Consider the following 27,542-nt stretch of genomic DNA (forward strand, 5'->3'; position numbering starts at 1 on the left):
CAGAGACATATACCCCTGCATTGCAGGCCTTGGTCAACCAGAAGTCTGTCTATGACGCAGGAAGGCTTTTCTATTCAGGGAGGCCAGAGATTAATATACTACTGAGTTTTGTTCAGGAAAATATAACCTAATTTTTTTTTATTATGGAAGTTTTCAAACATATAAAAAAGCACAGAAAAAAGTAAAATGACCTCACATGTTGTCTTCTTTCACATTCAACGCTATCAGCACTTTGACTCGCTTGCTTCATTCTCTCATTCTCCTCTTTTTTTTCCATCTTTTTTTCTCTCTCCCTCTCTTCCTTCCTATTCTTTCTTCCCTCCTCTTTTCCTTGCTGTAGTATTTTTAAGCAAATATCCTACATCATGCGATTCTACCCTTATATTTCAGAATAATTCTAAAAAGCGTCATGTTCTTGTACAACCACAATACTATTATTAAACCTGACCAAATGAGTAATAATCCTCTCACATCATCTAATTCCCAGTTTCCAGGAAAGTTTTAGAAGTCATAAGGCTAGAGATGTCTATTGCTTCTCTAGAGAAAGGCTATGCCACAGATTGCCTTAATCGATTATCAAGCCATTTTTCTTTATACTCAGCTTAAATTTTCATCCTATTACTGCATATTATACTCATGAAGCACGCTAAATAATTAATCTTCCTTTTTAATGTTTACACACTTCAGATATTTGCATACATTTAGCTTGTTTTTCCTTAGTCTTTGCTTAGCTGAGCTATACATATTTAATTCTTTTAATCTTTCCTTATTAATCAATGCCATCAGCCTCTTAATCATTTTGGAGCTTTGCTTTGAACCTCGTCCAGCTGGTTTCCATGAGCCTGGTAATGAGTAGCCCAGAACCAGATGCAGCGTTCCAAGAGCAGTGTCGCCCAAATCAAACGGCTCCCCATTTCTTCTGTGAATGCTCAATCCCAAGCCGCAAGAGCCTTATTTTCTGTCATATTATAGCAGAAACAAATGTCTTGTTTTCTGTTTTTATGCCCAGTTATTTTTTGGCATTGCAGCATGTGTTTCATTCCTCCCACTAAACATCTGTGCTTCAGATCACTTTTCTCCAGATGTAATATAAACAGTATTTGGGAACCAGAAGAGGACAGAGACCCAGCTCTGCCAAGCTGGCTATGCGACCCTCTGCAAGTCATGTCATCCTCACCACCACTTCAAGCTCTTCACCTAAATGACAAGTGAAGACTGATCCTTCCGACGTCACGGGATTGCTGGAGGGTCAAATAAAATGATATAAATGCAAAAGTTTTACTAACCTGAATGACGTGTGTGTTTGTGTTTGTGGGTGTGTAAATATATAGATTTAATACACCTTAGTACACTTAATATACAAAAGGTAAGCATCTACGTTCTCTAAAGACTTCTACTTGCATCAGTAGCCTAGTGCACCATTTAATCATCTGTACTGTCAGGAGTTGTTTTAGCTCAAGCCTTCCTACCAAAACAGTGTCTTATATAGCATTGTTTGAAATGTATTCTAAGGGGCGCCTGGGTGGCTCAGTGGGTTGAAATGTATTCTATGAATTCATAAACTATGAGAATTTCAGGTTTATTCTTCTCTTACATATAAACCAGGTATATGGCATTTGCTTCTGTTTACTAAGTTCTAAGTCATGCAAAATGCTTTACTTAAATACTTATTAATTTAGACTTCATAATTCTATGAAGTAGATGCTATTAATATTCCCACTTTACAGATGAGGAAACTGGGGCTCAGAAAAGCTAATTAACTTGCCTAAAGTTAATAGTTGGTGAAAAGCAGTAGAGCTTGGATAAATCTACAACCACGAGCATGATTTAATATTTAATATTTCACATAACTGCTGCGAATCCTCAACTATAGATGAAATTCCATAAACCTACTATGCGGCAGACACTGGAGAGAAGCGAGAAGGCATGGCTCCTTCCAGGAGATTATTTTCTCACAACAGATTAAAAAGGAATAAGGCACTATGGTTGTTGTTAGCACAGGCAATTACACCAATTACCCAACACCCAAGAAAATACTACTCTTATACCAAATTTCAGATTCATTCCCTTTAGATAAACTATCTGATGGCTACTGCTAATCATTTTGCCCTCCAATTTCCTGGCCCTCGACTCTCTAATAAATAAACTGAATAATGTCAATTTTCCTTTAAACTGTTCACTCAAACATCCATTATCTGATGATACTCTGGTTTGGAGATTTTTATGATCTCAGTCCTGGATGAGTGCACCAGACTCAGTTCTAGCTGGGCTCTCTGCCTCCTGTTTCAACCTCTTCAGTTCCTGCCACACATCACTGCCGGATTAATCTCCTTAAAATAAAGCTTCCATAAAAACCAGTCCCTCCCCTGAAGCTTTACTCATTTCTGGCTTTTAAGGTTTCAAACGACAAATTGCCAACCACAGAGTCACTTTTCCTTTCCTTACTGCATATGCCTTGTACACTGCCCTCTTTGCTGGAACTACTCTACTGCCCTGAACTCCTCTCCTTAACTCTTTGAAAATTATCTATTGTTCAAGGCTCCCGTCCTCTTGCACCTATCCTGATCACTGGACATCCTATGTTCTCGCTCCTCTGTTCTCATTAGGAGTTTAACAGATGTTTGCAGAATTATTTATTGCTCTATTAAACATCACTACCATTTTTGGGAATACTATTCACTGATACTCATGTATTGTCTTGAACCACAGTTATTTTTTTATATGTAGTCAGTAAGCAAAGAAATTAAGTGAAACTTCTTAAAGGCCTGGATTATGTCTTCAAGACTTCCGTATGCTATACATTGTTTCCCCATGCAAAAGTACTCATATTTGACAAGTAACATATTTAAATTATATAAAGCAGAACATCTATTCATCACCTTTATTTTAGTTTTTTAAAATATTTTATTTATTTATTTGAGAGAGAGAATGAGAGAGCACACAAGCACGGAGAGGGGGAGAGGGAGAGAGATGACACCCCGCTGAGCAGAGAGCCTGACATGGGGCTCAATCCCAGGACCCCAGGATCATGACCTGAGCCAAAGGCAGACGCCTAACCGACCGAGCCACCCAGACGTCCCTATTTGTCATCTTTGGATCATATGGGCAATTCCATGAGCCAAAAGATTATTAATGACTTAAGATATCTGGCCTCTAAGTTCTGTTCTTACTAAGGCATTAATTTGGAGTTAGGAGGCTGGAGAAAATATAAAAGCATCACTTAAGGTTCTGTTTGCACTTAGGACACAGAAAGCTTCAAAGGGGTGTCAGTCCCACCCTAATAGTGAGAAAAAGCTGGATAACTTTTTGAGCCCAACAGAGAAATAAATGAATTCAAATGGGAGACAAGCTCCTCTGACAAGAGATGGGAAACTGAATTGTTTCAGTGCTGGCACAGTACAGAAGAGGCAGTCATCAGAAAAGCAGGTTAAGACAAAAACAACTGAAACTGTAATAAATTCTTAAAGGCCAAGAGTGACAGCTTAGGAATTTGGAGAGTCTCAGACACAAAGGAAGGCACTTCTTAGTTTTACCATGGGTCTCCATCTATAAGCAAGACGCGGGGCAGGGCAGGAGACCTGAAAGAGACCCTGTTGGTGGCACAAAGTAATGAAACCCACCCCCTACATGACCCCTTCCCTCACGTGAAGCAAAAGCCATAAACTTTGCAGGGAGAGACGAGGCCCAGGCAAAGCTACCTTGCCTTTGACGGCAGAGCAGAAACACAAGCTGCCTTCCACTGTGGGAAGGCGCAAAAATGAACTTGGTTCAGGATCCTGCGCTCATACTAAGCAGAGATCTGCGACCCCCGGTGAAGGGGCAGAACTGTTGAAAAACTCCACCCCCAAAGTCCAGGAGCGCAAGGCCTAAGACTGTGAGGCTGGTGTGGGAGAACCAAGAAACACCTCCTTGAAGTCCACCGTGTAACAAGTAACAGCAGTTTCCCTCTGAGAGAGGTGAAAAAGCATGGGTCAGATTCCTTCTGCGGCACAGGTAGAAAGGAATTGTTGAAATGTGAGCATGCAGGGAAAAACTGAGAAAAACCCTCCCACACTCCATGTGTCCACTAAACAAAGCAGCAGCAGCAATTAGAAGGCTGGTGTGTGGATAGTCAGATTAACAACAAACCCCAACCTATCCCAACTAGTGACTACAGTGCCCCAACACCCAATCTAATGGCTGGAGAGCAGATGTGTGCCCATTTCCAGATGTAAATACTATGTAGCTCAGTCTGTTTTATGCACAATATTTGGCATTCAATCAAGAAATATGAAACACACACACACAAGTAAGGAAAGACTATGTGACAAAGCCATTAAGAGAACTAGACTAAGATATGGCCCAGATGTTAGAACTATCAGACAAAGACTTTAAAATAACTTTAATATGTTAATGGACCTAGTGGAAATGCACAACATGTATGAACAGATAAGGAATTTCAGTAGAAGGATAAAAACCAGAAAAAAATAATTAAATCAAAATGCTAGAATTAAAAACATATCAGTGATGAAGAATTTCTTCAACAGGTGTACCCCCACACTGGACTAACAAAAGAATTGGTGAACTTAAAAATAGGTCATTAAAAACCACCCAAACTGAAATATAAATGTAAAGAAAGAGCAGGGCATCCAATACCTGTGTGTCAATATCAAATGGTTGAATGTAATAGTAATTTGAGTCCCAGGAGAAAAAAGAAAGCATGGAGTAGAATAAATATCTGTAAAGATAATGGCTGAGAATTTTCCAGAACTGATGAAAGAAAACAAACTGAAAATGCAAGAAATTCAGAGGCCCAAAGGGTAAATACAAAGAAAACCACACCTAGACATATCAGAGTCAAACTGCTAAACACCAAAAATAAAACCTTGCGGGCAGCTGGAGAAACTACACAAGTCAGAAGATAATTAAATGACATCATTAAAGTGCTGACTGAAAAAAAATAAAAGGTTAACCAGCCCAGATTTATATACCCAGCAAAAATAGCTTTAAAAAAATGTAGGTGAAATAAACATTGTTCAGACAAAAGTTGAAAGAATTCATTGCTGTCAGACCTGTGTTAAAAGAGATATTAGGGGCGTCTGGGTGGCTTAGTCAGTTAAGTGTCTGACTCTTGATATTAGCGCAGGTCATGATCTCAGGGTCCTGAGATTGAGCCCTGCATTGGGCTCCACACTCAGTGGGGAATCTGCTTGGAATTCTTTCTTCTGCTCCCTTTGCCCCGCCCCCTGCTCACATGCTCTCTCTTTCTCTCAATAAATAAAGTCTTCAAAAAAAACAAAAGATATTAAAGGAAGTTACTCAGGAGGAAGAAGTATGACAGCAGTAGAAATTTGGTTCTATGTAAGAAAAATGAAGAACATTAGGATATAGAGAAATAGGAAATTTTTTTTTAATCTCTTAAAGATAACTGTAAGTCTAAAGCAGGGGTCAGTAAGCTACAGCATCAGGGTAAATGTCATTTTATTGGAACATAACCATACCCATGCATTTATATGTATTGTCTATGGTTGCTTTCATGCTACAGTGGCAAAAGTGAGTAGCTGCAAGAGGAACCATATACCTGCCAACTCTAAAATATTTATAATAGCATTTTTTACAGAAAAATTCGGTGAACCAGTTTAAAGTAATAAAGTAAAAGCAAAAAACAACAAAAATAAAAGCCCAATATATTATAGGGTTTATATCATATGTTTAAGTAAGATGTATGAAAAAGGCACAAAAGATAGGAGATAGGAAATGGAAAGTTGTATTGCAAAGTTTCTACATATGAGGTGGTATAATGAAGATAATTTGTGATAAACTGAAGATGTATAATCATAAATCCTCCAGCAAACACTAAGACATTTTTAAAAGGGGTAGAATAAAGCCAAAAATGAGACAGGATGAAATATAATGGAAATCTAAAAAAAAATACTCAAAGCTGAAAGCTAATCAAATGCCCATCATTCAGTAGAATCAATAAAGGGTGGTATATTCACATAATGGAATACTGAACAATAATGAGCATGAGTAACTTACAACCAGAGGCAACAAGATGGCAGAATCTCCTAAATTTAATCTTGAGCAAAAGAAGTCAGACATCAAAGAGTATATGTTACACGCTGTTTATATAAATCATGAAAACAAATTAATAAGCTATGTTAGCAGTGATTATCCTTGGTGGTAGGGTGAGGGTCAGTGGCAGTGACTGGAAGAGAACTTTGGAGGGCTTTTGGTGGACTAGAAACATCCTGTTTCTTGATTTGGTTGCTGGTTACACATGTGTCTGCTTTTTGAAAATTCATCAGTCTATACATTTATGGTATATGCAATTTACCAGATAGATATTATCAGTTAAAGTAAAAAAAAAACCACATATTGAAACTATATTTAAACATAAATGTATATTTAAACTAAAATCTGATGAAAGAACAAGATAACACACAAGAGGCATTTTGGGAAAAAGGTGGTATTCTGGAACTTTTCTAAAAACACAATAACCATTAAAATGAATATATAGGTAAAGAGTAAACCAAAATGGCAGAAGGAATTCATTATCTGGAAAAGATTCCAGGAAATCCCCCAAGCTCCAGCACAGAGGGATAGAGATAGAAAATATAAGAGTAATTAGATACATAAAACAAAATGAGAAGACAAGACATAATCTAATCTGACAACTGGATGGAAGAGATGCAATATTCAAAGAGACGAAGGGTGAGAATTTGATGAACAACATGAAAATTCAGGTTACAAGGAATGAGTTTCTGAACAGAATAAATACACATTTATTTTGGACTCAGAAGCGTACTATTTCAGAGCAAGGGAAGTTCTTAGACAAGTCCATCCCTTTGTTTCAAAGATAAGAAAATGGAGGCCCCAAAAGATTGAAGTGATTTGCCTGGATCAAAAAGCTGATTAATAATAGGTAAAGAAGTGATCTTAATATATTTTAAGAGTCATGCATAAGAAGATATAGTTATTTCTGACTTTAACTTTCCTGCTGGTATCACCATTTACAACAGCAATCCGAAATATGCCTGTTCACAGAATTTAACTCAAACTGAAAATACGAAGGCATTACTGATTCAAACACCACATAATAAGTATTTAACGAATGATACTTAATGATTAGGCCAGACTAGGGCTGCCCACACATAGTGTAAAGAAATAGTTTTAAGACAAGTCTTCTACAGATTTGACTACAAGGCCATCACAATGATTTCCATACATAAACTATCTATTATAGCCTCCTATTTAAATTTTTCAACATTTTAGAGTGCTTTTTGAATTACATTTTGTCTATTATATACACAATGACAGAAGGCAAATTACTTTCTTCCTTTGATATAGAACAACTCACTATCGAAATGAACCTCTAAGTGCCCACTGTAAGTCTGATAAAAATTTCAAACTAGTCAGGAGTATAAAATGTACTGAAGACCTGATATAAAGTATTCTTTATTTTATTTTACAAAATTAATCATTTCTGATGATGGATAAATAGCTTGTATTAATTCAAGTATTTAAGAAGAAAAGATTTAGTCAGGATAGGAAAATGTGAGTTTAGCCCTTGTTCAAATTTTATCATTTTGAATTAGCAGAGAGTAAAATCTGTATTATTCTAGGGGCGCCTGGGTGGCTCAGTGGGTTAAAGCCTCTGCCTTGGGCTCAGGTCATGATCCCAGGGTCCTGGGATCAAGCCCCGCATCGGGCTCTCTGCTCAGCGGGGAGCCTGCTTCCTCCTTTCTCTCTGCCTGCCTCTATGCCTACTTGTGATCTCTGTCTGTCAAATAAATAAAATCTTTAAAAAAAAATCTGTATTATTCTAAAGTTCAAAAATTTTAAAATCATAAGTAAAATGATCCTAGGACCACCTCTGATAACTTCTAAGACAAAATATTTTTCAGAAATAAAAAAATCTAAAGTGTAAAAATTAAGTACTTTGGAATGTTCCAGGTTGAAACATTTTCAGGAAGTCCTTTTACTTACAAGCAAAACAACTTTATCATATCACTAAACTTTAGGCCTAGAACTACATAATGAAAAAAACAAAACAGCGGGTACATAAATGCTAGACTCTCAGAAGAAAACAAATTTATCGATGAGTCTTGAACCTTTCAGAGCATCTTGATCAGTTTCAGCTGTTTATGACAGTTAAAGAATATTTTAAAGTTAAAAAAATTTAACTATTCATATCATAAATCTGACAACCATATAAGGGGAATAGTTACTAAAATTAATCAGCAAATATAGCAAAAATGAAAAATGAAATTAAAATTAAAAAGACAACAGGCCATGAAAATACTTCTACCAAGTATTTACTACATAAGTAACTCATACAAATGTATAAAGAAACCATTAAGACATTTATTTCTAAAATGAACAGAGTATACGAAAACGTCACAAAAAAGCAAGTAAGAGCAATTTTGAACTTTTATACTTACTAAATTAGCAACAATATATATAAAACCCCTATCCAAAGCTGTAAACTTTTAATGAACTGCTATACTCAAATGGTGCCACTGTAAAATGTTGTAACTCATGGGGAAAGTAATAAGGCAAACATATTAAGAGCCATAAAACTGTTCTTACTATTCCACTTAATAATCCCATTCCCAGGAATTGATCCTAATAAAATTGAAAGTAAGTGTTCAGCAATAAGGAAATGGCTTAAATAAACTCAACACGAAGCAATATGATTAATAAAAACTAAATACAAATGGAGTCTGATTATCATGAAATGAAAAAATAGTCAATTAGAAAATCTAGGTGTCAAGACTGTGATCACATCAACAAAAAACCAGGGAAACAGGAATACAAAATTAAAGCTCTGAGGTCACTGCATCAGGATGGTGAGGACCTGTGGGTCATTTTTCCATTTGGCAAAACTTCCTTCAGTATTTTCGATATAAAGAAAGATATAATCTCTACTCTTCACTAGTGAATGACATGTCAAGTTTTTAAGTCGAGAAAGAGGACACAAACCCCCATCGTTCTCTAAAACCGGAATTTTCCTCTATTTGACCTTAGTGGGCACTGCGGAAAGAAATCCCGGAAGCCGCCCCGTCCCAGCAGGCCGGAGGCCAACACCACCACCTGCGGCTGATATGGACAGCAGGGCACGAGATGTGAATAAGTAAAATTGTAAACTTTCAACTTATAACCTTGTGTGTTTTGGTATCTTACATTACTGCATCAGGAGAGCAAACTCTTTTCCTTATAGTTTTGTGTGTTGTACCTACTTAGAATTAGTTTTAATATTTTCATTTGAAATACATTGCTGCGGGGTACCTGGATGGCTCAGTCAGTGAAGTGTCCGACTCTCGACCTCAGCTCAGGTCTTGATCTCATGGTTGTGAGTTCAAGCCCCGTATTGGAGCCTACCCCGCTCCCAGCATGGAGCCTACTTAAAAAAATAAATAAATAAATAAAATACCAATTGCCAATATGATGAAAATGCTCTGCTGAAGCATATAACTTTTTATATTGAATTTATATTAGACTAACTACAAATAAAATCACATTAGTTTACATGTTTAAATTTTTGAGTTAGCGGTTGAGACAACTTTAAAAAGAAAAGCATTCCATAAAAACCTAGAAACTCCTATTTATGAAATTTCCAACTATTCTTCCTTTAGAAACTATATTTATCTGAATCAGGAATCTGAAACAGGATTTGGACATCTCTAAAGATTGGCCACATAATATATTGCTTTCCCATAACAAAAATATAAAGCACTCATTATATATGAAATTTGCCATTTTATAACATGACTATGTTTTCAAAATTATGTTAAAAACGGACCTGGAACTTTCAGTAAGCTATCTGAAGGAAATGTCTGAGAGGCGCCTAGGTGGCTCAGTTGGTTGGGCATCTACCTTCGGATCAGGTCGTGGTCCCAGGGTCCTGGGATGGAGCCCCGCATCACATCGGGGATGAGCAGGGAGACTGCTTCTCCCTCTGTCTTCCCCGTCTTGTGCTTGAGCTCTCTCTCTCCCTCTCAAATAAATAAATGAATATGATCTTTAAAAAGAAAAAGAAAATGAGAATAACTGTTTTTAAAATATTTAGAGCAGAAGAGAGTAACTGGAAATTCAGAGCAGCTATCTCAACATCTACAAATGTAATTTGAAACAGCAAACTAAAAAAAAAAAGAAAGAAAGAAAATAAAAACCAAAAACCAGTGTCATGGGGATTAATGCCCTGTATAGGTATAAATACTAAAAAATAGAGAAAATAAATTCTAAACTGAAGACACATTCTTTAGCTTACTTTTAAAAAATTATGCTACTTAATAACCTGGTACAGGGTGGTTTACTATCTTGATGAAATCATCAGGAAAAGATCATACAGCTGCCAAAATATAAGCCACAGGGCTGTCCTTTGCACTCATAGTAGATGTGAATCTAATTAAATCTTTAGTCTCCTATTTACATTCTGTTAGTGGTAACAGCAATCATCTATTTACAAATATTTATTATAAAAGTTTATTAGTTTCTGAGATCTAAACAAACATACCTATAATACCTATTACCAGGGTAGTACAGCCTTATCAAATAAATGTTCTCCATAACTGTAAACTTCAAAACATGAGTTAAATGGCTTTTCAAACATAAGGAATTCAATACAACAGAGCCACTACAAAGCCAAAATAAAGTCAAAGTAACACTAATTTACATTCACTTTGTGACACCAAAGAAACACGTAGCTCGAGTTTCCTTTTTCTTTGATTAGAGTATGTGCTCAACTTTTTCCGGGAAAAGACTTTGAAGAAAGACCAAAATCAGAAGATTTGATTTTCCTGGATCCAATCTAACAACATAATAACATCCTAAAAGAACACTTCATAGTAAAGCAAAGAACTGAACAACGAACTGCAAGCCTATTTATAATGAGCAGATAGAAACTGTAAATGATGGACGTTCTTCTTCACACACAAAAAAATCATGCAGGGGAGGGGGGTAGGGGGTAGGGGGTAGAAATAGTTGTCTTTTGCATGTAGCTTGTCATTCTGTACACAGGATTCAAATGTCAACCAAGAAACGATGACAATCCCAAACCAATCTTAATATGTCTTAATTACATCATCCTCTCCCTTTGTCTCACTCAGAGTTATATATTCACAGCTCAAAACTTGTTCATTAGACTCCTCAGGTTTTGATTTTTTAAGTGCCAGCTCTGCTGGGAGAAGTGATGAGCAATGTTCCAGAGACTGTGCGATGTCATCAATCGTCCATCTGTCTTCGGGAAGGGCATGCTCTTCTAGTGTAAATGGTCCCTGTTTGGTTCGGGTCAGCTCTAGGACATTGGCACAGGAAGAGAGTTCTACAGCAACAAAAGGGGAAAAGAAAATCCACAGGGGAAATGATTCAGTATTTCATAGTCATGATGAGGTTCAAATGACAGAAGATCTTGATTCAAACCTCTCCAAACCATCCCACATGTAAAACTATAATAATCTAATCTAAGAACCAAGAGCTTTGAGATTAACAAATGATGAAGTAGCAAAATAATATTTAGTAACTCACCTTATAAACTGCTTTACAGTCTACGAGGAACTGGCACATACTTTTCTTATTTAGCCATGAAGCAAGCCCACGAGGTAACCATTACTCTCATCTGCAGATGACGTAATCTGGCCTGTCCAGTGCCACAGCTGCCAGCAAATGGCAGAGCTGGAATTGCAACCTTCTAGCTGTTTGCAAGACTGTGGCTTCCAGTTTTTAAAAAATTTTTTTACTTATATCAATGAAAGTACCTTTCAGAAGGATAAATCTTTTCATCTTATCCCTTTGCGTTAAAATATATCTGAAATAATGTTGGTTCTTACACTGATTATCCCCATCTTCATTTCCTGCTCCTCTCTTTCTCTTTCTCTTCTATTACAAGCATTTCATGGCAGCTGGTGATGCTGATAATTGTATGCCATAAACCTTCAATGCTTCTGAAGCTGAAGGCAGCAAGAGTACAGTTCCCTAAGGCCAGCACTCAGAGATATGAAAAACAGAAAATTCCCTCTTCCCATCAAAAAAGAATATTACTCTCTAAATGATAATTCATAATTCATCTTTATGCTTACCTTTGCCAATGTCACTGACCAAGCTTCTGATATAAAAACCTCCTCCACATTCAACATCTGGAATGTTAACAGTGACATGGTAAATTGCTAACCTCCTATGAAATCCACTTTACATAGAAATGATGCCCCTAAACAAATGTAAAAATGCACTATGCAAACAATCGAGTGATAAAATATTTATGTGCTGAAACATAAATTATTCATCCAATAGCATATGTGTTTGTGAGATTGAAAAGTCAGAGTGTAGAGAAAGCAAACAGCAGAAACTCATGAACACATTTTAAATTAACTGGCAAGTCACACCAACGTTAATACTACAGCCTTGTTCATTTAATAGGTTTTAAATAGTTTAGAAATCTCAGCTTTGCTATCATGAGCTGTACATATAAAAAATATTTTCAGATTTGTACACCTTGTTCACTTAATTGGTTTTAAATAGTTGGACATCTCAGCTTTGCTATCAAGAGCTGTAGATTTTTATGATATTTTCAGATTTACACACTCAACAAATATATCAAACAAAATCCCTTATCAGGGACAGTAATTATGTTTGGGAAAATACACTACATTGAGAGCTCAGTCTATTTAAATGTTCTCTTGGAAATATTCCTAAAGAAATCATAAAATAACTAAAATTACACAATGTTCCAGAATGAATGCATATCTAAACATCTTCACACAGAATATTACACATTTACTGGTTAAGAGCAAGACTCTGGATTATTTTTATTCATCCACAAGATATCCTGAATTTCCACACAAAAGAACTATACTCCTGCTGCTTATAGTCTTATCATACAAAAAAAGCCACTTGAGGGAATTAACCAGAACTCACTACCTGGAGATTTTAATTCTTTTTTTCCCCCATCAGCTCAAGGCTGGGGGCCATGGATGAGATAAAAAATGACCACTGGGATCAAAGCAGGTATATAAACATTCTTGCACTGTATTTGACTTTGGTGAAAAGATAGCTCTTTCGGGCCTACCATAACCTCCAAGTGAAAAAATAGGTATTTACAACTTAAATGCAATCGGAAAAATTCAAATTTCTCTTCCTTTCATAGATAATATCTACTGTGCCAACACAGCTGCTGCATTTTCATGGAATGAAATATTTTTTAGTATATTTTTCTCATTATTTGTTAAAGATTTTAGAGTCAGGACACTAAAGGAAAGAAGTGACTTAATTTTTTGACTGTACAAAGACCACATTCTATAGGAACTTTATATAGATTAAGTAGAATGTCAAAGCAATAGAAGTTAGGGGAAAAAAAGTTTTAGGAAATTATTTCTAAAGGGAATTCTATTTAGTAGGCATTGTGAAATTAAGAGCAGGATCAGTTTAAGGAAGCCTAATTTAGAAAAACCACAGCTTTTAATTCTTCACAGTTCATATACATGTTCATGACTTCAGCTACTACTTTCTGCAACTAGGAGATCATAAAATTTCCAAACCATAGAAACAAACTTTTTGGTTTTTAAATTTATTTCAAATATAGATTTATAGATAAATTCAAATTAATAACCTGAATTAAAGTTTACTGCATGTCCATGAATACATTTTTGTCTTACCCATTATTTCCATATTGTCAGGATCTTTAGCAGTAACTTGCAGGTAACATAGAAAGGGAAGAAATAGTCACTCCGCTCTTAGAATTTCTTGTCCAAAAACTGAAAATGCTTTGTTTTAAAGGGGCAATTTAAATTTTAAAACTGATGTAAACTACCAGGTACTAGCCAAAATGGGGGAACAAGCATCCATAAGATAATAAAACACAAAATATAAATTTTTGAAAGCATATACCCCTTATCTACTCTTTGCCATTAGAGATCAAAGGTATGTTACTTCCAACTTCAGAAGATAGTATGATATATAAAAACTCAGCCTATTTAGAAAAGTATTTCTAAACTTCCATGTAGCTATCAGTTTTTTCATTAAATAGAAAGGTATTAATAAATCCTAACCTTATTTAAATTCAAATTTAAAAAATCTCCAATATCCTAGGATTAAATTATCCAAAATTAAATTAAAGTAAATTACCCAAAAGTAGCCAAATGCAGAATAAAGGTACATGTAACTACAAATAATTTCAAATTTCCCACCTTACCTAATGTGAAAAATGGTGGCTGGAATTTTTGAAGGGAGAGACTGTACACGGTAACAGGCCTGGCGGGTTTTGCTTCTACTACTTCGCCTCTCTTCATTAAGGTTGAAAGTCTCTGTCCATCTTTCTTTAATGCAGAATAGCTTGCAAGATAAGAGAGGAAGAGAGGGAGTGAAGGAGAGAGAAAAGATTAAGAAAGAATGACAGAGAATAACTCCACATTACAGCATGGAAAGAAAGGAGGACCAGAAGCCCTTAAATTGAATCTTTCTAAGACATGAATTATTTTTTTCTTCTAATCTACTCCATGATGGCGCCAGAGATGGAGTTCCTAAATAGCTTTAAAGCTAATGCTCAATCTGCTCCCAATGAACAGTATTGTCAATTTTACACTTTAACCTTCTCTCTGGAGATGGTCTGTTCATGTGTTCACTGGTCCTGGCTCTGGGTTAAGGGCACAAGGACTCTGGTCACAGTAGCCTCCACTGTATTTCCTTTAAACAACTTCCACTACAATAATATTCATTTTCACATAAGATTTAATAAAATATTTCTAAAATACAAATCTACTTAATAGATCTTAAGCTTTGTGTGATAAAATTTTATTAGATCATAAAATACTTGGAATAATCAACAGAGAAAAATTTCTAAAACTGCTCTTATAAATAGATATAAATGTGCATGTTAACAATAATGATCAAAAAAGTAACATTTATTCATAGCTTGCAAAATTTTTAAAACCTTCATCTGAGGCAAAATTATGAAGACACATTTCCCTATAGATATTTCAGTGTTCCTGAAAAAAAATCAAGATATTAAAGTAAAACATAAATACTAAATTCTAGGGATGCCTGGGTGGCTCAGTCAGTTAAGTATTCAGCTCAGGTCTTGATCTCAGGGTCGTGGAGTTCAAGGCCCACATTGGGCTCCATTCTGGGCACGGAGCCTACCATATTAATTAATTAATTAATATTTATATATAAATAATATATATAAATAAAATATTAAATTCTAAAAGAACTGTCAGTCACTTCTCCAGACACATGATTCACATGATTTGCTTGAAATGGTAATGTGCACAAAAAATATGGCTAAGTGGTACTCAATATTCTTATACTTTTATTTTTTTTAAAAAGATTTTATTTATTTATTTGACAGAGATCTCAAGTAGGTGGAGAGGCAGGCAGAGAGAGAGAGAGAGAGAGAGAGGAGGAAGCAGGCTCCCCACTGAGCAGAGAGCCCAATGCGAGGCTCGATCTCAGGACCCTGGGATCATGACCTGAGCCAAAGGCAGAGACTTAACCCACTGAGCCACCCAAGGTGACCCTATTCTTATACTTTTAATATATTGTAACTCTCATCTGTTTCATCTGTTGCAGAGATTTGTGAAGGAGATTCTGGGCCTAAAAGAATGGTCCCTGAAAAAAAGTACTAACTGGACGATGAATCACAGCTCTGACACCAGTACTCGCCTGGACTGGTCCCTTCACAGCAACTCTGGGAAAACCGGCATCTCTGCACTCCAGAACTGCCCTGAGGTATACAGATGGAATCAGAAAGACCGATAAACTCTGGAATAGCATCGACGTCAGGCTGTGGCAACATCCAGAGACAGAGGAAACCACATTCCACTACCTCAGGGAGTGCTGGAAGCTCTGTAACTTGTCTAAATCAGGCTCACCTTTACTTGATCATATGTTATGTCAGATTAAAAGGTGCCTCATTATACATAAAAGGAAGCCCCCCTTTTTTTCTCATTAAAGTGATATTAAACACTGAAAAATAAAAATTAAACATTTATCCAAATTCAATAATTGAACTTACAGGGGAGGTACCTGCATTATATTCCCAGTAAATTTCTGTAGAATGCCTTCAATATCTTCTTGTGTTATTTTATCTGCCAAAAATGAATAAAAAATGGAATACTATAACAACCACAGAAATATACATGCCGTTTTCACAGCACTGAAAGTTCTGAATATTCAATTAAAAATTGAATTTGTATGCCAAATTCTACCTTGTTGAGATGAATAAAATACATATTAATGAGATAAAAGGGGGAGAAAGTCTTGTATTGTGTAATATTAAGACTAAATTTCTTTCGCTTCAATTTTTTCTCCAAATTTTCTCCAAAACTGATCCAGTCACCTTGTTACATTTAGTTGGTTCTTACTATAGCCTTTAGAAGACCTGAGAAAATGTTGCATTAGCTATAGAAATAGTATTGTATTAAAAAATGAGATCGGAAAGTAAGTAGAGAAATACAGGTAAGTCCTTTTTTTTTTCCTTAAATTGAAGTATAATTCAGGTGTACAACGTGGTGATCTGAAAAATATACATTACATAGTGCTCACCATGGTAAGTGGTGATGGGCAAAACAGGTGATCAGGATTAAGAGGTACATGCTGCCAGTTGTAAAATAAGTAAATTATGAGAATGAAAAGTACAGCATAGAGAATATAGTCAATAATATTGTGGTAACTTTGTATGGTGACAGACGGTAAGCAGTGAATCTCTGTTTTCCACCCGAAACTAGCATAATATTGAATGTCAGCTATACTTCAATTAAAAAATAAATCAATTAGGGGCGCCTGGGTGGCTCAGTGGGTTAAAGCCTCTGCCTTCGGCTAGGGTCGTGATCCCAGGGTCCCGCGTCGGGCTCTCTGCTTGGCGGGGAGCCTGCTTCCTAATCTCTCTCTGCCTGCTTCTCTGCCTACTTGTGATCTCTGTCAAATAAATAATAATAATAAATCTTTTAAAAAATCAATTAAACTTTTTAGTTAAAAAAAATTTTTTTAAAGGGGTTGTGCCTGGCTAGCTCAGTTGGTGGAGCGTGTGACTCTTGATCTTGGGGTTGAGTTCAAGCCCACCTTGGGTGTAGGGATTACTTAAAAATAACATCTTATATAAGTTGCTTAAGTTTCTCCAGGCATCAAATATGATAAACAACTTAATGCAGTATTAAAAAAGATTATTAAGTATCAACCACATTAAAAATTTCACCTGCTAGATTTCAAAACTGCTCTGTGGTATGGCGTAAGACTGACACATTCACATTCAATTCTGTCCCCAAGTAAAGTTGTATTTACTTGTCTCCTTCTGTCCCTTCACTGCTTACAATTTCTCCGTTCTTTTAAACAAACACTCCCAGGAGTCTGATTTTAAAAATAAGCCAGTGCAAAAAAAGAATGTACATAGCAAAGATATGATTACTAAGCATTTTTTAAACAATGATTTTAGAAAATTTGAATGGAGACATAAAGCTTTCAGTGTCTGTTAGTCACATTTTCAGCTTCTATTTAATACTCTTTCCAACAGACTATTAACTATATTAACTATAAAATACTATTACTATAATATTAAAGTACAGTCCTATGATTTTAACAAGTGAAAACTGTAACACTGAAATTCAGTATTTGGGATTTTCATACATATAGATGACTATATATATATATTTCATACTCAATAATTATAGAATCTATAATTTGTTTAGGTTACAGTCAATGGAAAAAATTATACTTTTTTTTTAAAGATTTTATTTATTTATTTGAGACAGACAGCACAAGTTGGGAGGAAGATCAGAGGGCAAGGGAAAGGCAGACTCGCCAATGAGCAGAGCCCTGACATGGGGCTCTATCCCAGGACCCTGAGATCATAATCTGAGGGCAGACGCTTGACTGACTAAGCCACCAGGTGCCCCTATAGAGCTTCTTTCTCACTTTGTAGGAAATTTATTCAAACTTTTTAGTCTAATACATACATGCTACATTTGATTTTATTAAAAAATATTTTCAAAAATAATGTGCTTTGAGTTATCGTTGTGAAACTAGAATAGAGATTAAAAGACAGCATGGAATACTGGATTCCGGTTTTACTATCAACACAAGAATCTCAACCTCAGTATGACCTGGATCCTCAAGTTAAACACAAACAAAAGACTAGAATCTACTAGACTCAAACAGAGAAGATCTACAGAAATCAAAGAGAATTTCTCCAACATCTAGTGGTCTATGAAGACAGATCTCAGATGGGTGTTCTCTTCATACTGTTTTTCAAACAGATGTAGCTCATGGTATAATGAGTTTTTTCCAAGAAAAATTTTCGCTCTACTGCAACATTAAAACAATTACTGGTGGCACCTTAGTGATGCAAAACTTCCAAATCAGACAGCCAAAGCTACCTCCAAGGGGACCACTGCTAAAAATAGGTCATTGCTGAGAACACTGCAAAACTTCGTAACTTAGCAATACATTTTCAAAACAAGACCAAACGCTTTCTACTTCTGCTAGGCTGGTCTCTTTACTAACATTCCTGCCAACGTCTACTCCTTTTCCTGCTTGGGTGGCTCTCCTTTACTGACACTCCCCAACACAAGATGGTAAGATGTACTCTTTGTCATTCTACTTCTGCCAAGATCTCCTTCTCTGACTTAACATCTCAGGCATTTCTGGTTTGTGCTGTTCATTCTGCAATTATTCATATGCAATTTTTTTTATTAAAGATTTTGTTTATTTATTTGTTAGAGAGAGAGAGAGAGAGAGCAAGCAGCTGGCAGAGGGAGAAGCAGGCTCCCTGCTCAGCAGGGAACTTGAAGTGGGACTTGATCCTAGGACTCTGGGATCATGACTTGAGCAGAAGACAGACGCTTAACAAACTGAGCCACCCAGGTGTCTCAATCATACTCAATTTTTAATTATTACCTACTATATGTATGCAGGTATTATCTTGCCAATGAAACTCTAAGCTCCTTAAAAGCAAAGGCAGTTCTTCTTATGTAATGTACACAATTATGGCGGCACTCAAGACATTCCTGCTGAATTAGCTGAGCAGTGGCAGAATGTCAAAGTCAAAGGGCATTTAAAAGTCACCGAGGCCAATCATTCATCCGATGTTTGAATCACCATACAGAAAGCCTATGCAGCAAGTTGTTTTGCAATAAAAGTGAATATGATACAATAGAATAAAACATGATTATTTTTTAACATATGATTATTATATTCACTATATGAGTATGTGTGAAACATGCTGGCTATCTCTAAAACTGGTATTAGTACAATCCAAATAATAATTAATAAAAAGAATAAAGACTCAAGGCACACCTGGGTGAGCTCAGTCGGTTAAGCGCCCAACTCTTGGTCTTGACTCAGGTCATGATCTCACGGTTGTGAGATCAAGCTCCATATTGCGCCCTATCCTATGCTCAGTGAGGAGCCTGTCTAGATTCTCTCTCCCTGTGGCCCTCCCCACACTTGTGTTTTCTTTCTCTCTCAATAGATAAATAATCTTAAAAAAAAATACAGATTTTACCTACAAAGGATTTAAAAGAAATGGAGAATAAAATCTCTAAAGCGATTATATCCAATAAAAATAAAAAAATTATATTTGATAAAAGAAGATGGGTATGATAAAAATGTCATAGGACTTGGGTAAGTATTCTTTTCTTAGGGACTAATAATTCATCAGTGTGCCAGTATTCATTTGAAATTAACTTCAAAAAGTCATTCTCATAAAATTAATATATGCAAGATCACGTCACACATTATTATTTGCTTAAAATGTGTTGACTCTACTTATATCGTGATAGCTGGTACTTAAATGAACCATGGAGTTAAAAGCAATATTCAACCATGGTAGAGTAAATGGTACCAGACAAGCATTACCACTATAAGCAGCTATTTAACTGGAAAAAATATATAATACACAACTGTTTTCGAACATTAGACAACAGACAGCAAAGACTATAATCCCTAAGAGAAGGGAAAGAAACAGGCAGGGCCCTTCTGAGGTTCACTTCTTTCACTTGGAGATGCTTTCTGAGCCATGGTGCAAGGAGGGGAGTAAGAGCACTGTGATCCTGCTAGAGTAGGGAGACAGACAGACATGAGCAGTGGGGGAGGAAAGAGGGTGGTGGACCCCCCTAGTCTCCACCCAGAGACCAGACTATCTCCCTCAGAGCAACCCTTTTTGCTACATTTCTGCAGTATACTTCCCCTTTGCTAAATAAAACCTTTGCTGCTTTAATTCTCCCTCAAGTCTCTCAACAGAATTCTTCCCTTCAAGAAGACAAAAACCAAGGAATTTAGCAATCTCACTGAATAAAAATCAAGAGCTTGGGGAATAAGCAGCAGCTGGAATTTGAGAGAACCACACAGAGAAAGAGATGTCTATAGGGGTCCACTAGATACTGACTACATTCCAAGCTGCACATAATACAGTGAGTTGCCACAAAATTAACCAAAGAATCACTATCAAAGCTCTTACAAGGTGGGCTCTTAGAACCATCCAGAATGAAGAAACTTGGCTGAATACCCAGGGCATTTGACTGAGATCTCAGAGAAGCCAAGTCTGAGAAATAGGGCTCATGTAGACCCGGAAAAATGTCTACTTTAGGTGTCCCCCTAACAAGGAATCTACACAAAAGTGACTCAAATTAGTGAGTCTAGCAAAGCTGAAAGACATAAGACCAATTTGAAAAGTTAACTCCTTTTCTCTATACTAGGAATGAATTATTAGAAACTGAAATTTTTAAAATTCAATTTATAATAGAAGCAAAAAATACGAAGGACTTAGGGATTTCACATACAAAAGACGTGAAAGATCTACATACTGAAAACTACAAAAATAGGTTTGATGTTATTTCGAAATAAAAAGAAAGGTCATAAAGGAATAGTATAAACAACTTTATACTAATAAGTTTGAAAATTTAGATGAACCAATTCCTAGGGTAAAAATTACCTAAAATGACACAAGAAATAAAAACTATTGTTTGATATTTAATAAAGAAGGCCAATCCATTACCAAAAGCCTTCCTAACAAAGAAAACTCAAGATGTCTACCAGTAAATTCTACCAAGTGTTAGAAAAAGAAATAATGCCAATCTACACAAATTCTAGATAATAAAAAAAGAGATGAGAATACTTGCCATCCCATTTTATGAAGTCAGCATAACTTTGATATCAAAACCAGTCAAGGACATTAATAGGAAGAAAAATAGAGGGTAATCTTCACTCAGAGACAAAGATGCAAAAATCCTACATTAAATATTGACAAACTAAATCCAACAATTTATATAAAGGATAACATACTGTGATCAATTTGGGCTTATTCTAGAAATGTAAAGTTAGTTTAATATGTGAATAAGGAGAAAAATCAACAGATACAGAAAAAGTATTTGATAAAATTCAATGTCTATTAATGATTTTTTAAAAAATACAACAGTTGGGAGTGCCCCGCTGGCTTAGTCAGTAGAGAACATGACTCTTGATCTCAGGGTTTTGAGTTCAGGCCACACGTTGGGGGTAAAGCTTATTTAAAACAAACAAAGTAACAAAAAAGCAGTAAATTAGGTACAGAAAGCAACTTCCTTACTCTGACAAGAAAGCTATAAAAAACCAATAGAGAAAATCTTTAAAATACAGAAAGACTTGCTCTTTCAGATACCAAGATCTGTTCTAAAACTATAGCAATTAAGATAGTTTGGTGTTCGGTGTTACCATAAGAACAGAGAGACCAGTGTGACAAAATAAATTCCAAACAAACCCGTATCTGTAAGGTGCTTGATTCGTGACCAAGGAGACAATGCAACAGGGAAAAGTGCTGGGTCGTACAGGATACCCATACAGGGCGGGGGTAGAAAAAAAGATGGATTGCAGATGTAATGTGAAAGGCAAAGCACTAAAACTTCTAGACTATAGGAAAATATCTTCATACTTTTGGGGTAGGAAATTATTTTATTTAAAGATTTTTATTTATTTATTTGACACAGAGTGAGAGATCACAAGTAGGCAGAGAGGCAGGCAGAGAAAAAGGGGCAGGCTCCCTGCTGAGCAGAGAGCCTGATGCGGGGCTCGATCCCAGGACCCTGAGATCATGACCTGAGCCGAAGGCAGAGGCTTAAACCACTGAGCCACCCAGGCGCCCCATATTTTTTAACTAGACACCAAAACAACTGGACCAAAACAATGGAAAAGACTTGATAAAGTGGACTGAATTAAAACTAAAAAGTTCTATTTTCCAAGACACAATTAAGAGAAAAGATAGGGGTGCCTGGGTGGCTCAGTGGGTTAAAGAGAGGTAAAAGATAGGCCACAGAGGAGAAAATATCCATAAGACATATAACAAAAGAGCATATACCCACAGTATACAAAGATCTTGTACAAATCATTATTTTTAAAAAGGCAACTCAATACAGAAAGAAAAAAACAAAAACAAAAGAGGCGAGAGACCTGGACAATATAGAAAAGAATATGACTAAGAAGCCAAAGCACATATGATAAAGTGCTAAATCTCATTAGTAATCAAATGAGAATCACAATGAAATACCACTACACACATCAGAACGGCCAACATTATTAACACTGTTAATACAATGTGTTGTCCAAGCAAAGGAAAGTCATTTACTGGTGGTAAAAACGCAGTTATACAATTACTTTGAAAACCTGACAATTCCCAGTACAGCAGGATTACCCTGTGACCCAGCAATTGCACCTGGGGGTATATCCAAGAGAAATGAGTACATCTGTCTCCCAAAAAACAGGTACAAAACACACACAGCAGCTTTATTCATGAAGCCTCAAACCAGGGTCAGCCCAAATGTGTATCGACAGGAGAATGTTATATATGGAATGGGGCGTGAAAGACGTCTCTAGGAATTTTCTATTTGATGACTAGACTGGTAGCTGTAGGGAGGTTTGCTTTGTGATAGTTCACTGAGCTGTAAATTTAAGCTTCATTCACTTGTCTTCATTTGTGTAACACTTCATCATAAAAAGGTTTAAACACAAACGAAAGGCACCGTAAGATGACTGATGCCGAGGTACACAGCAGCCCTACTAGAGTGTGTGCCCTATTTGTTTAAATCACAATCTGAGACCCAATTCAACTCATCAGGTTCCTCCGAGAAGTGTGGGCAACCAAAGCACAGTCCAAGAGGAGCCTTTCCCATTAGACAGATCAGCTACATCCACTCGAGAAGACCTTGCTAAATCCTATCTTGGGATCAGGGAGTTGCAGGGTTTAGAGCAGAGGATTAGCACGAGATACCACTTTCCTTTCACATTTCTGGCCTCCCAATAAAAAAGCCACAAGAGAGATAGAAAAACCTATTCTTATCACAGAAGCAGTCCGGCCTTCCCAGAAGCTTGGCCCACATCTGAGACAGCCTGGGACGCCACCACGGCCCTCGTGTCCTGAGCTCAGCGAAGGGCAGATGAGCACAACAAAGCCAAGTGCCCTCAGAGACGCCAGCAACCGTGCCTGAGACTTAACACCCAGACGTGGGTGAGGAAAGAGCCGCAGAAGGTAGGAAGAAAATTTGCCTTTTGTGTGACTTAGCTGCAGTCTTCTCTGCCATGCTTATCTACTGCCTGCTTACGTAGTCATGCTCTGTGCTTTACTCTAGACGCCACACATGGTCCTGGACACCAAGGATATAGTGAGAACCGAAAGAGACATGGTCTCAGCCGCAGAGCTTAGGGATTAACATGCAAATGTGTATTTATAAATGGTGAAAAGCTATTTAGGGATAAAGGAAGGTTCCATGAAAGAGAATAAAAGGAAGGGTCTTATTACTATGGTTTGAGTTTTCAGTCTACTGAGTCAGACTTGTCTTCTTATTCTTCTAAGCTTTCAGGTATCTGAAACAATGGTTAAAAACAGTGTTTGTCCAGATAGAACAAAAATGACTGAAAAGCAGCCAGTTGCCATTTACTGCATCCCGCCTTAGTTGCCATCCCCCTATGTCAGTTGTCCTCAATGGGTCAATTAAGAACTGCTTTTTTTTTTTTTTATTGTTACAGTGATCGGGTGGGGCGGCAGCATCAGCAGCATTTCATAGCTGAGGACCAGGAATGCTGGATGTGCTACAATATGCAGATGGGACAGCACGATCCAGTGTTCTGTGCACCACATAACTTCTGGATGTCTGCCAGACACTTATGTGGGTGAAAGCCTGTTTATAATCACCTGAGGCTAGAATCTAAGTCTGTTTTCCACTTAAACACGAAGTATTTTTCGTACTGTTTTTCATATACTGAATTTTCCATTACTGAGTCATCAATACAATATACCTGTATCAGTCTTCCTTTATACTTATGGCATTCACATTTGTGTCAACACCTGACTAGTTCATTACAACTCTTAGTGCAGTAATAGCTGTGCATTTACATAGCAATATACCTAACTTATTATAAATTACTTTTATTTCTTCTTTATATTCTGTTTATTGTATTATATTGACTTCTTTCCTAACATGTAGGTAGGGGAGAGTATCTCTGAATTTTAGTTCAAGAGAGTAAGGAAGGCATTATAAAATATTGGTTATAGGTCTCAGTACTGAGTCTCAGAGGGTTGAGAACATAGGTCCTAGTTTTTCATTAAACAGAAGCTCCTTAAGGACACAGGTTACGTCTCATACTTATTTATTTTCCCCTTGGTACCTGCTTTGGCAGCTTAAATCGATGACAGCTATTTGCTAATTTACTTAAACCACACCAGAAAACTCAAGTCAATAAGCAAAATTCTCTGAGCTTTCATTTTCTGGGACTATAAATACTATTCAAGAAACTATAGGGAAGTCTCCCTTTCCAGTCTGAAGAAAGTTACTTGCTTTCTCCATGACTTATTTCAACATATAATGAGATGATTTTAACAAAGTATATTTCCTTTAAAGTAAGGAAGGAAGGTTACAAATTGCACAATACAAAATAGAGTTTTTTAAAATTCCAAAATGCTTAAGGGCAGGCAGGAAGGGAATGTTTAAGTACAGTTGACTCTTGAACAACACAGGAGTTAAGGGGCATGGAGCCCCATGAAGTCAAAAATCCATGTATAACTTTTGACTCCCCCCAAATTTAACTAATAGCCTGCTGCTGACTGAAAGCCTTCCCAACAACATAGAGAGCTGACTAACGCATGTTTTATATATTACATATATTATATACAATATTCTTAGCATAAAGTCAGCTAGATAAAGATGTTACTAAGAAAATCACAAGGAAGGGGCACTTGGGAGGCTCAGTTGGTTAAGCGACCGACTCTTGATTTCGCCTCAGGTCATGATCTCAGAGTCATGAGATCGAGCTCTGTGTGGGGCTCCACACCCAGCATGGAGGCTACATGAGATTCTCTTTCTCCTTCTGCTCCTCCCCTCTGCTCACAAGCACCCTCGCTCTAAATAAAATCTTTAAAAAAAAAAAAAAAAAAAAGGAAAACACATTTACAGTACTGTACTGCATTTATTTTAAGACTCCATGTATAAGTGGACCCACACAAGGCAAACTTGTCCTGTTCAAGGGTCAACTGTATTTTCATCACCTTGGTCTTCTTCAAGTATCCCCTACTCAATGAATTGCATCATCATGTAACCAACTTTAAAACCTAGAAACCTAGATCATGGTTGACAATGCCCTTACCACCCCATCCCATCAAGAAGTCTTACCAATTTTACTTCCTCACCATTCTTCTGATTATGTAGGTACTGGCATATACTTTAGTATACTCTGGAAATCTCGGACATCCTCCGATTGCCCTATGCCTCTTTAATCCCTTAAAAGCTTCCTGCTGAAAATTATGGTTGGGTTTCTACGAAGTGAGGGTCTGCTATTATTTCCTAATAACAATAATTTCAAAGATAATTCAACCTCTATCTCTTTTTAACTCAACATAAATCAGTGATTTATCTTTTGATTATGTTGTTTGATTAATCAAGTAAAATACTAAGTTACATATAAATGCTAACAAGACACGTGAAGCAAACAAGGCCAAGAAGAAGGTTGGTAGATAATATATATGAAGGATGCTCAACACAAAAACAGGAAAGCCAGATGCTGGACTGGCTAAATTAAAAAGAGGTAACATTAAACACAGGCAAAAACAAACAAACAAATAATAAAAAAAACAACCACCACCAGAAAGCCTACAAATAATTCACAATTGATGACATAATAGCATAGGTGAGCCAACCAGACAGAATGGCAACCACTGTATTAGGAAGAGCCTCACACCCTGAGAGTTGCTAGGAAACCATTTCATTTATCTATCCTCACTCAAAGTAGTAAAAGAAGGAATGGCAGGGAAATGAAGGTGGGCCCCAGTGAGTTCTGTTTTACTTCTAAAGAAACAGCTTTCCCTCTGTCATATTTTTTAATATACTCCAAAAGCAGAGGATGATTAGTTGTAAAGTACTAAACCTGGTATGTTTCAAAAGCTAAGAAATAGTTGTAAAAAAGTAGGTCAATAAACAATGACCAGACGCCGGTAAAATCCCTAATTCTTAGCTATAAATGTTTGTTTGGCAAGAGAATTATCTGGAAGAACTCTGAATGTTAAAAAAAAATTGATTACAGGAAAAGAGGCAATTATGATAAATCTTTATTAACAAACTCATACGAAATAAGCAAAAATGTGATGAACAACTTTAAAACCTATTAACCCACGGAAATGTACTAATAACTGTAATAATCACTGGTAATATCCAGTAAGACATTTATTTTAAAAGTCTGAATTCACAGATACTTTCTCTAAATCTTAAAAAAGGTGACCACATTAGATGAACATCATACCATAAGGTTTTTCTTCTGTTACTTTTCCAGTAGAATCTAGTGTGTCGGTAGCTTTCCCCAGTTCTCCAATGGCAATATACCTCTAGAGGAAGAGAAGCAAGGGAGAAAAACACGTCATAAGGTAAAGAAAAATTGTTATGTATGTCTTAAAGTTTTATACAGAATTTCACCAATACTACCAACTTGACACTAAATTAAAAGCAAAAATAAGACTGCAGTTGTTTTGTTAATTTTTGATATGTGGGAAGCACTTGTATAAATTGAGGAGCATTCACAAACTTCCCACACCAGCCAACATGACAAGGAAAAGCCTGACTTCATTGACAATTATGGCTTATAAACACAGTTATTACAAACGTATTTCTAAAACCAGTTTTATACTAGGCAGTTTTGATTCTGAAGGAAAAATTTCCAAATATACTTATGAGTAGAGAGAATGGTACAATAAATCCCTACGTGGCCATCACAAGACTCAACAATTTTGCCACACATATAATGAAAATTAATTTAAAAATAAAATCAGTTTACTATTTCTTATATGAAATACTAAAACCAAGCTCAGTAAGTTGATTAGATATATAAACAAAAGCTAAATATGTAGAAAATGGGCCAAACTAGTACAGCAAGGGTAGCATACTTAATATTACATGAGTTTTCTTAATGAAGAGAAACAGCTACTTCTTGAGCTCTCTGAAAGGAAAAAAGTCACTTCTAAGAACTGATCATTTAATCATAAGTGAAGAATTACAGCATTCATAGTTAACTGAGGCCTATTTTACTTCTCACCTCAGGGCACACTTGTATTACATATTTTTTTT

The 27,542-nt window shown here is 36.4% G+C and overlaps 1 protein-coding gene across 1 annotated transcript in view; it reads right to left on the reverse strand.

The window, feature by feature from the left end:
* Positions 1 to 8,282: 8,282 nt before the first annotated feature.
* The window catches only part of TRUB1 (TruB pseudouridine synthase family member 1), a 40,873-nt gene continuing 21,613 nt past the window's right edge, over positions 8,283 to 27,542 (reverse strand). Inside the window, exons 4-8 of the mRNA XM_080823331.1 lie at positions 26,725 to 26,806; positions 15,989 to 16,061; positions 14,168 to 14,307; positions 12,060 to 12,116; positions 8,283 to 11,305 (exon numbers count right to left, since the gene is read on the reverse strand). Of these exons, the coding sequence (XP_080679457.1) occupies positions 11,046 to 11,305; positions 12,060 to 12,116; positions 14,168 to 14,307; positions 15,989 to 16,061; positions 26,725 to 26,806 (612 nt within the window). The 3' untranslated portion in view covers positions 8,283 to 11,045. The remainder of the gene's footprint in view (positions 11,306 to 12,059; positions 12,117 to 14,167; positions 14,308 to 15,988; positions 16,062 to 26,724; positions 26,807 to 27,542) is intronic.

The sequence above is a fragment of the Martes martes genome (assembly GCF_963455335.1).
Source record: "Martes martes genome assembly, chromosome: 14".
NCBI classification, from domain to species: domain Eukaryota; kingdom Metazoa; phylum Chordata; class Mammalia; order Carnivora; family Mustelidae; genus Martes; species Martes martes.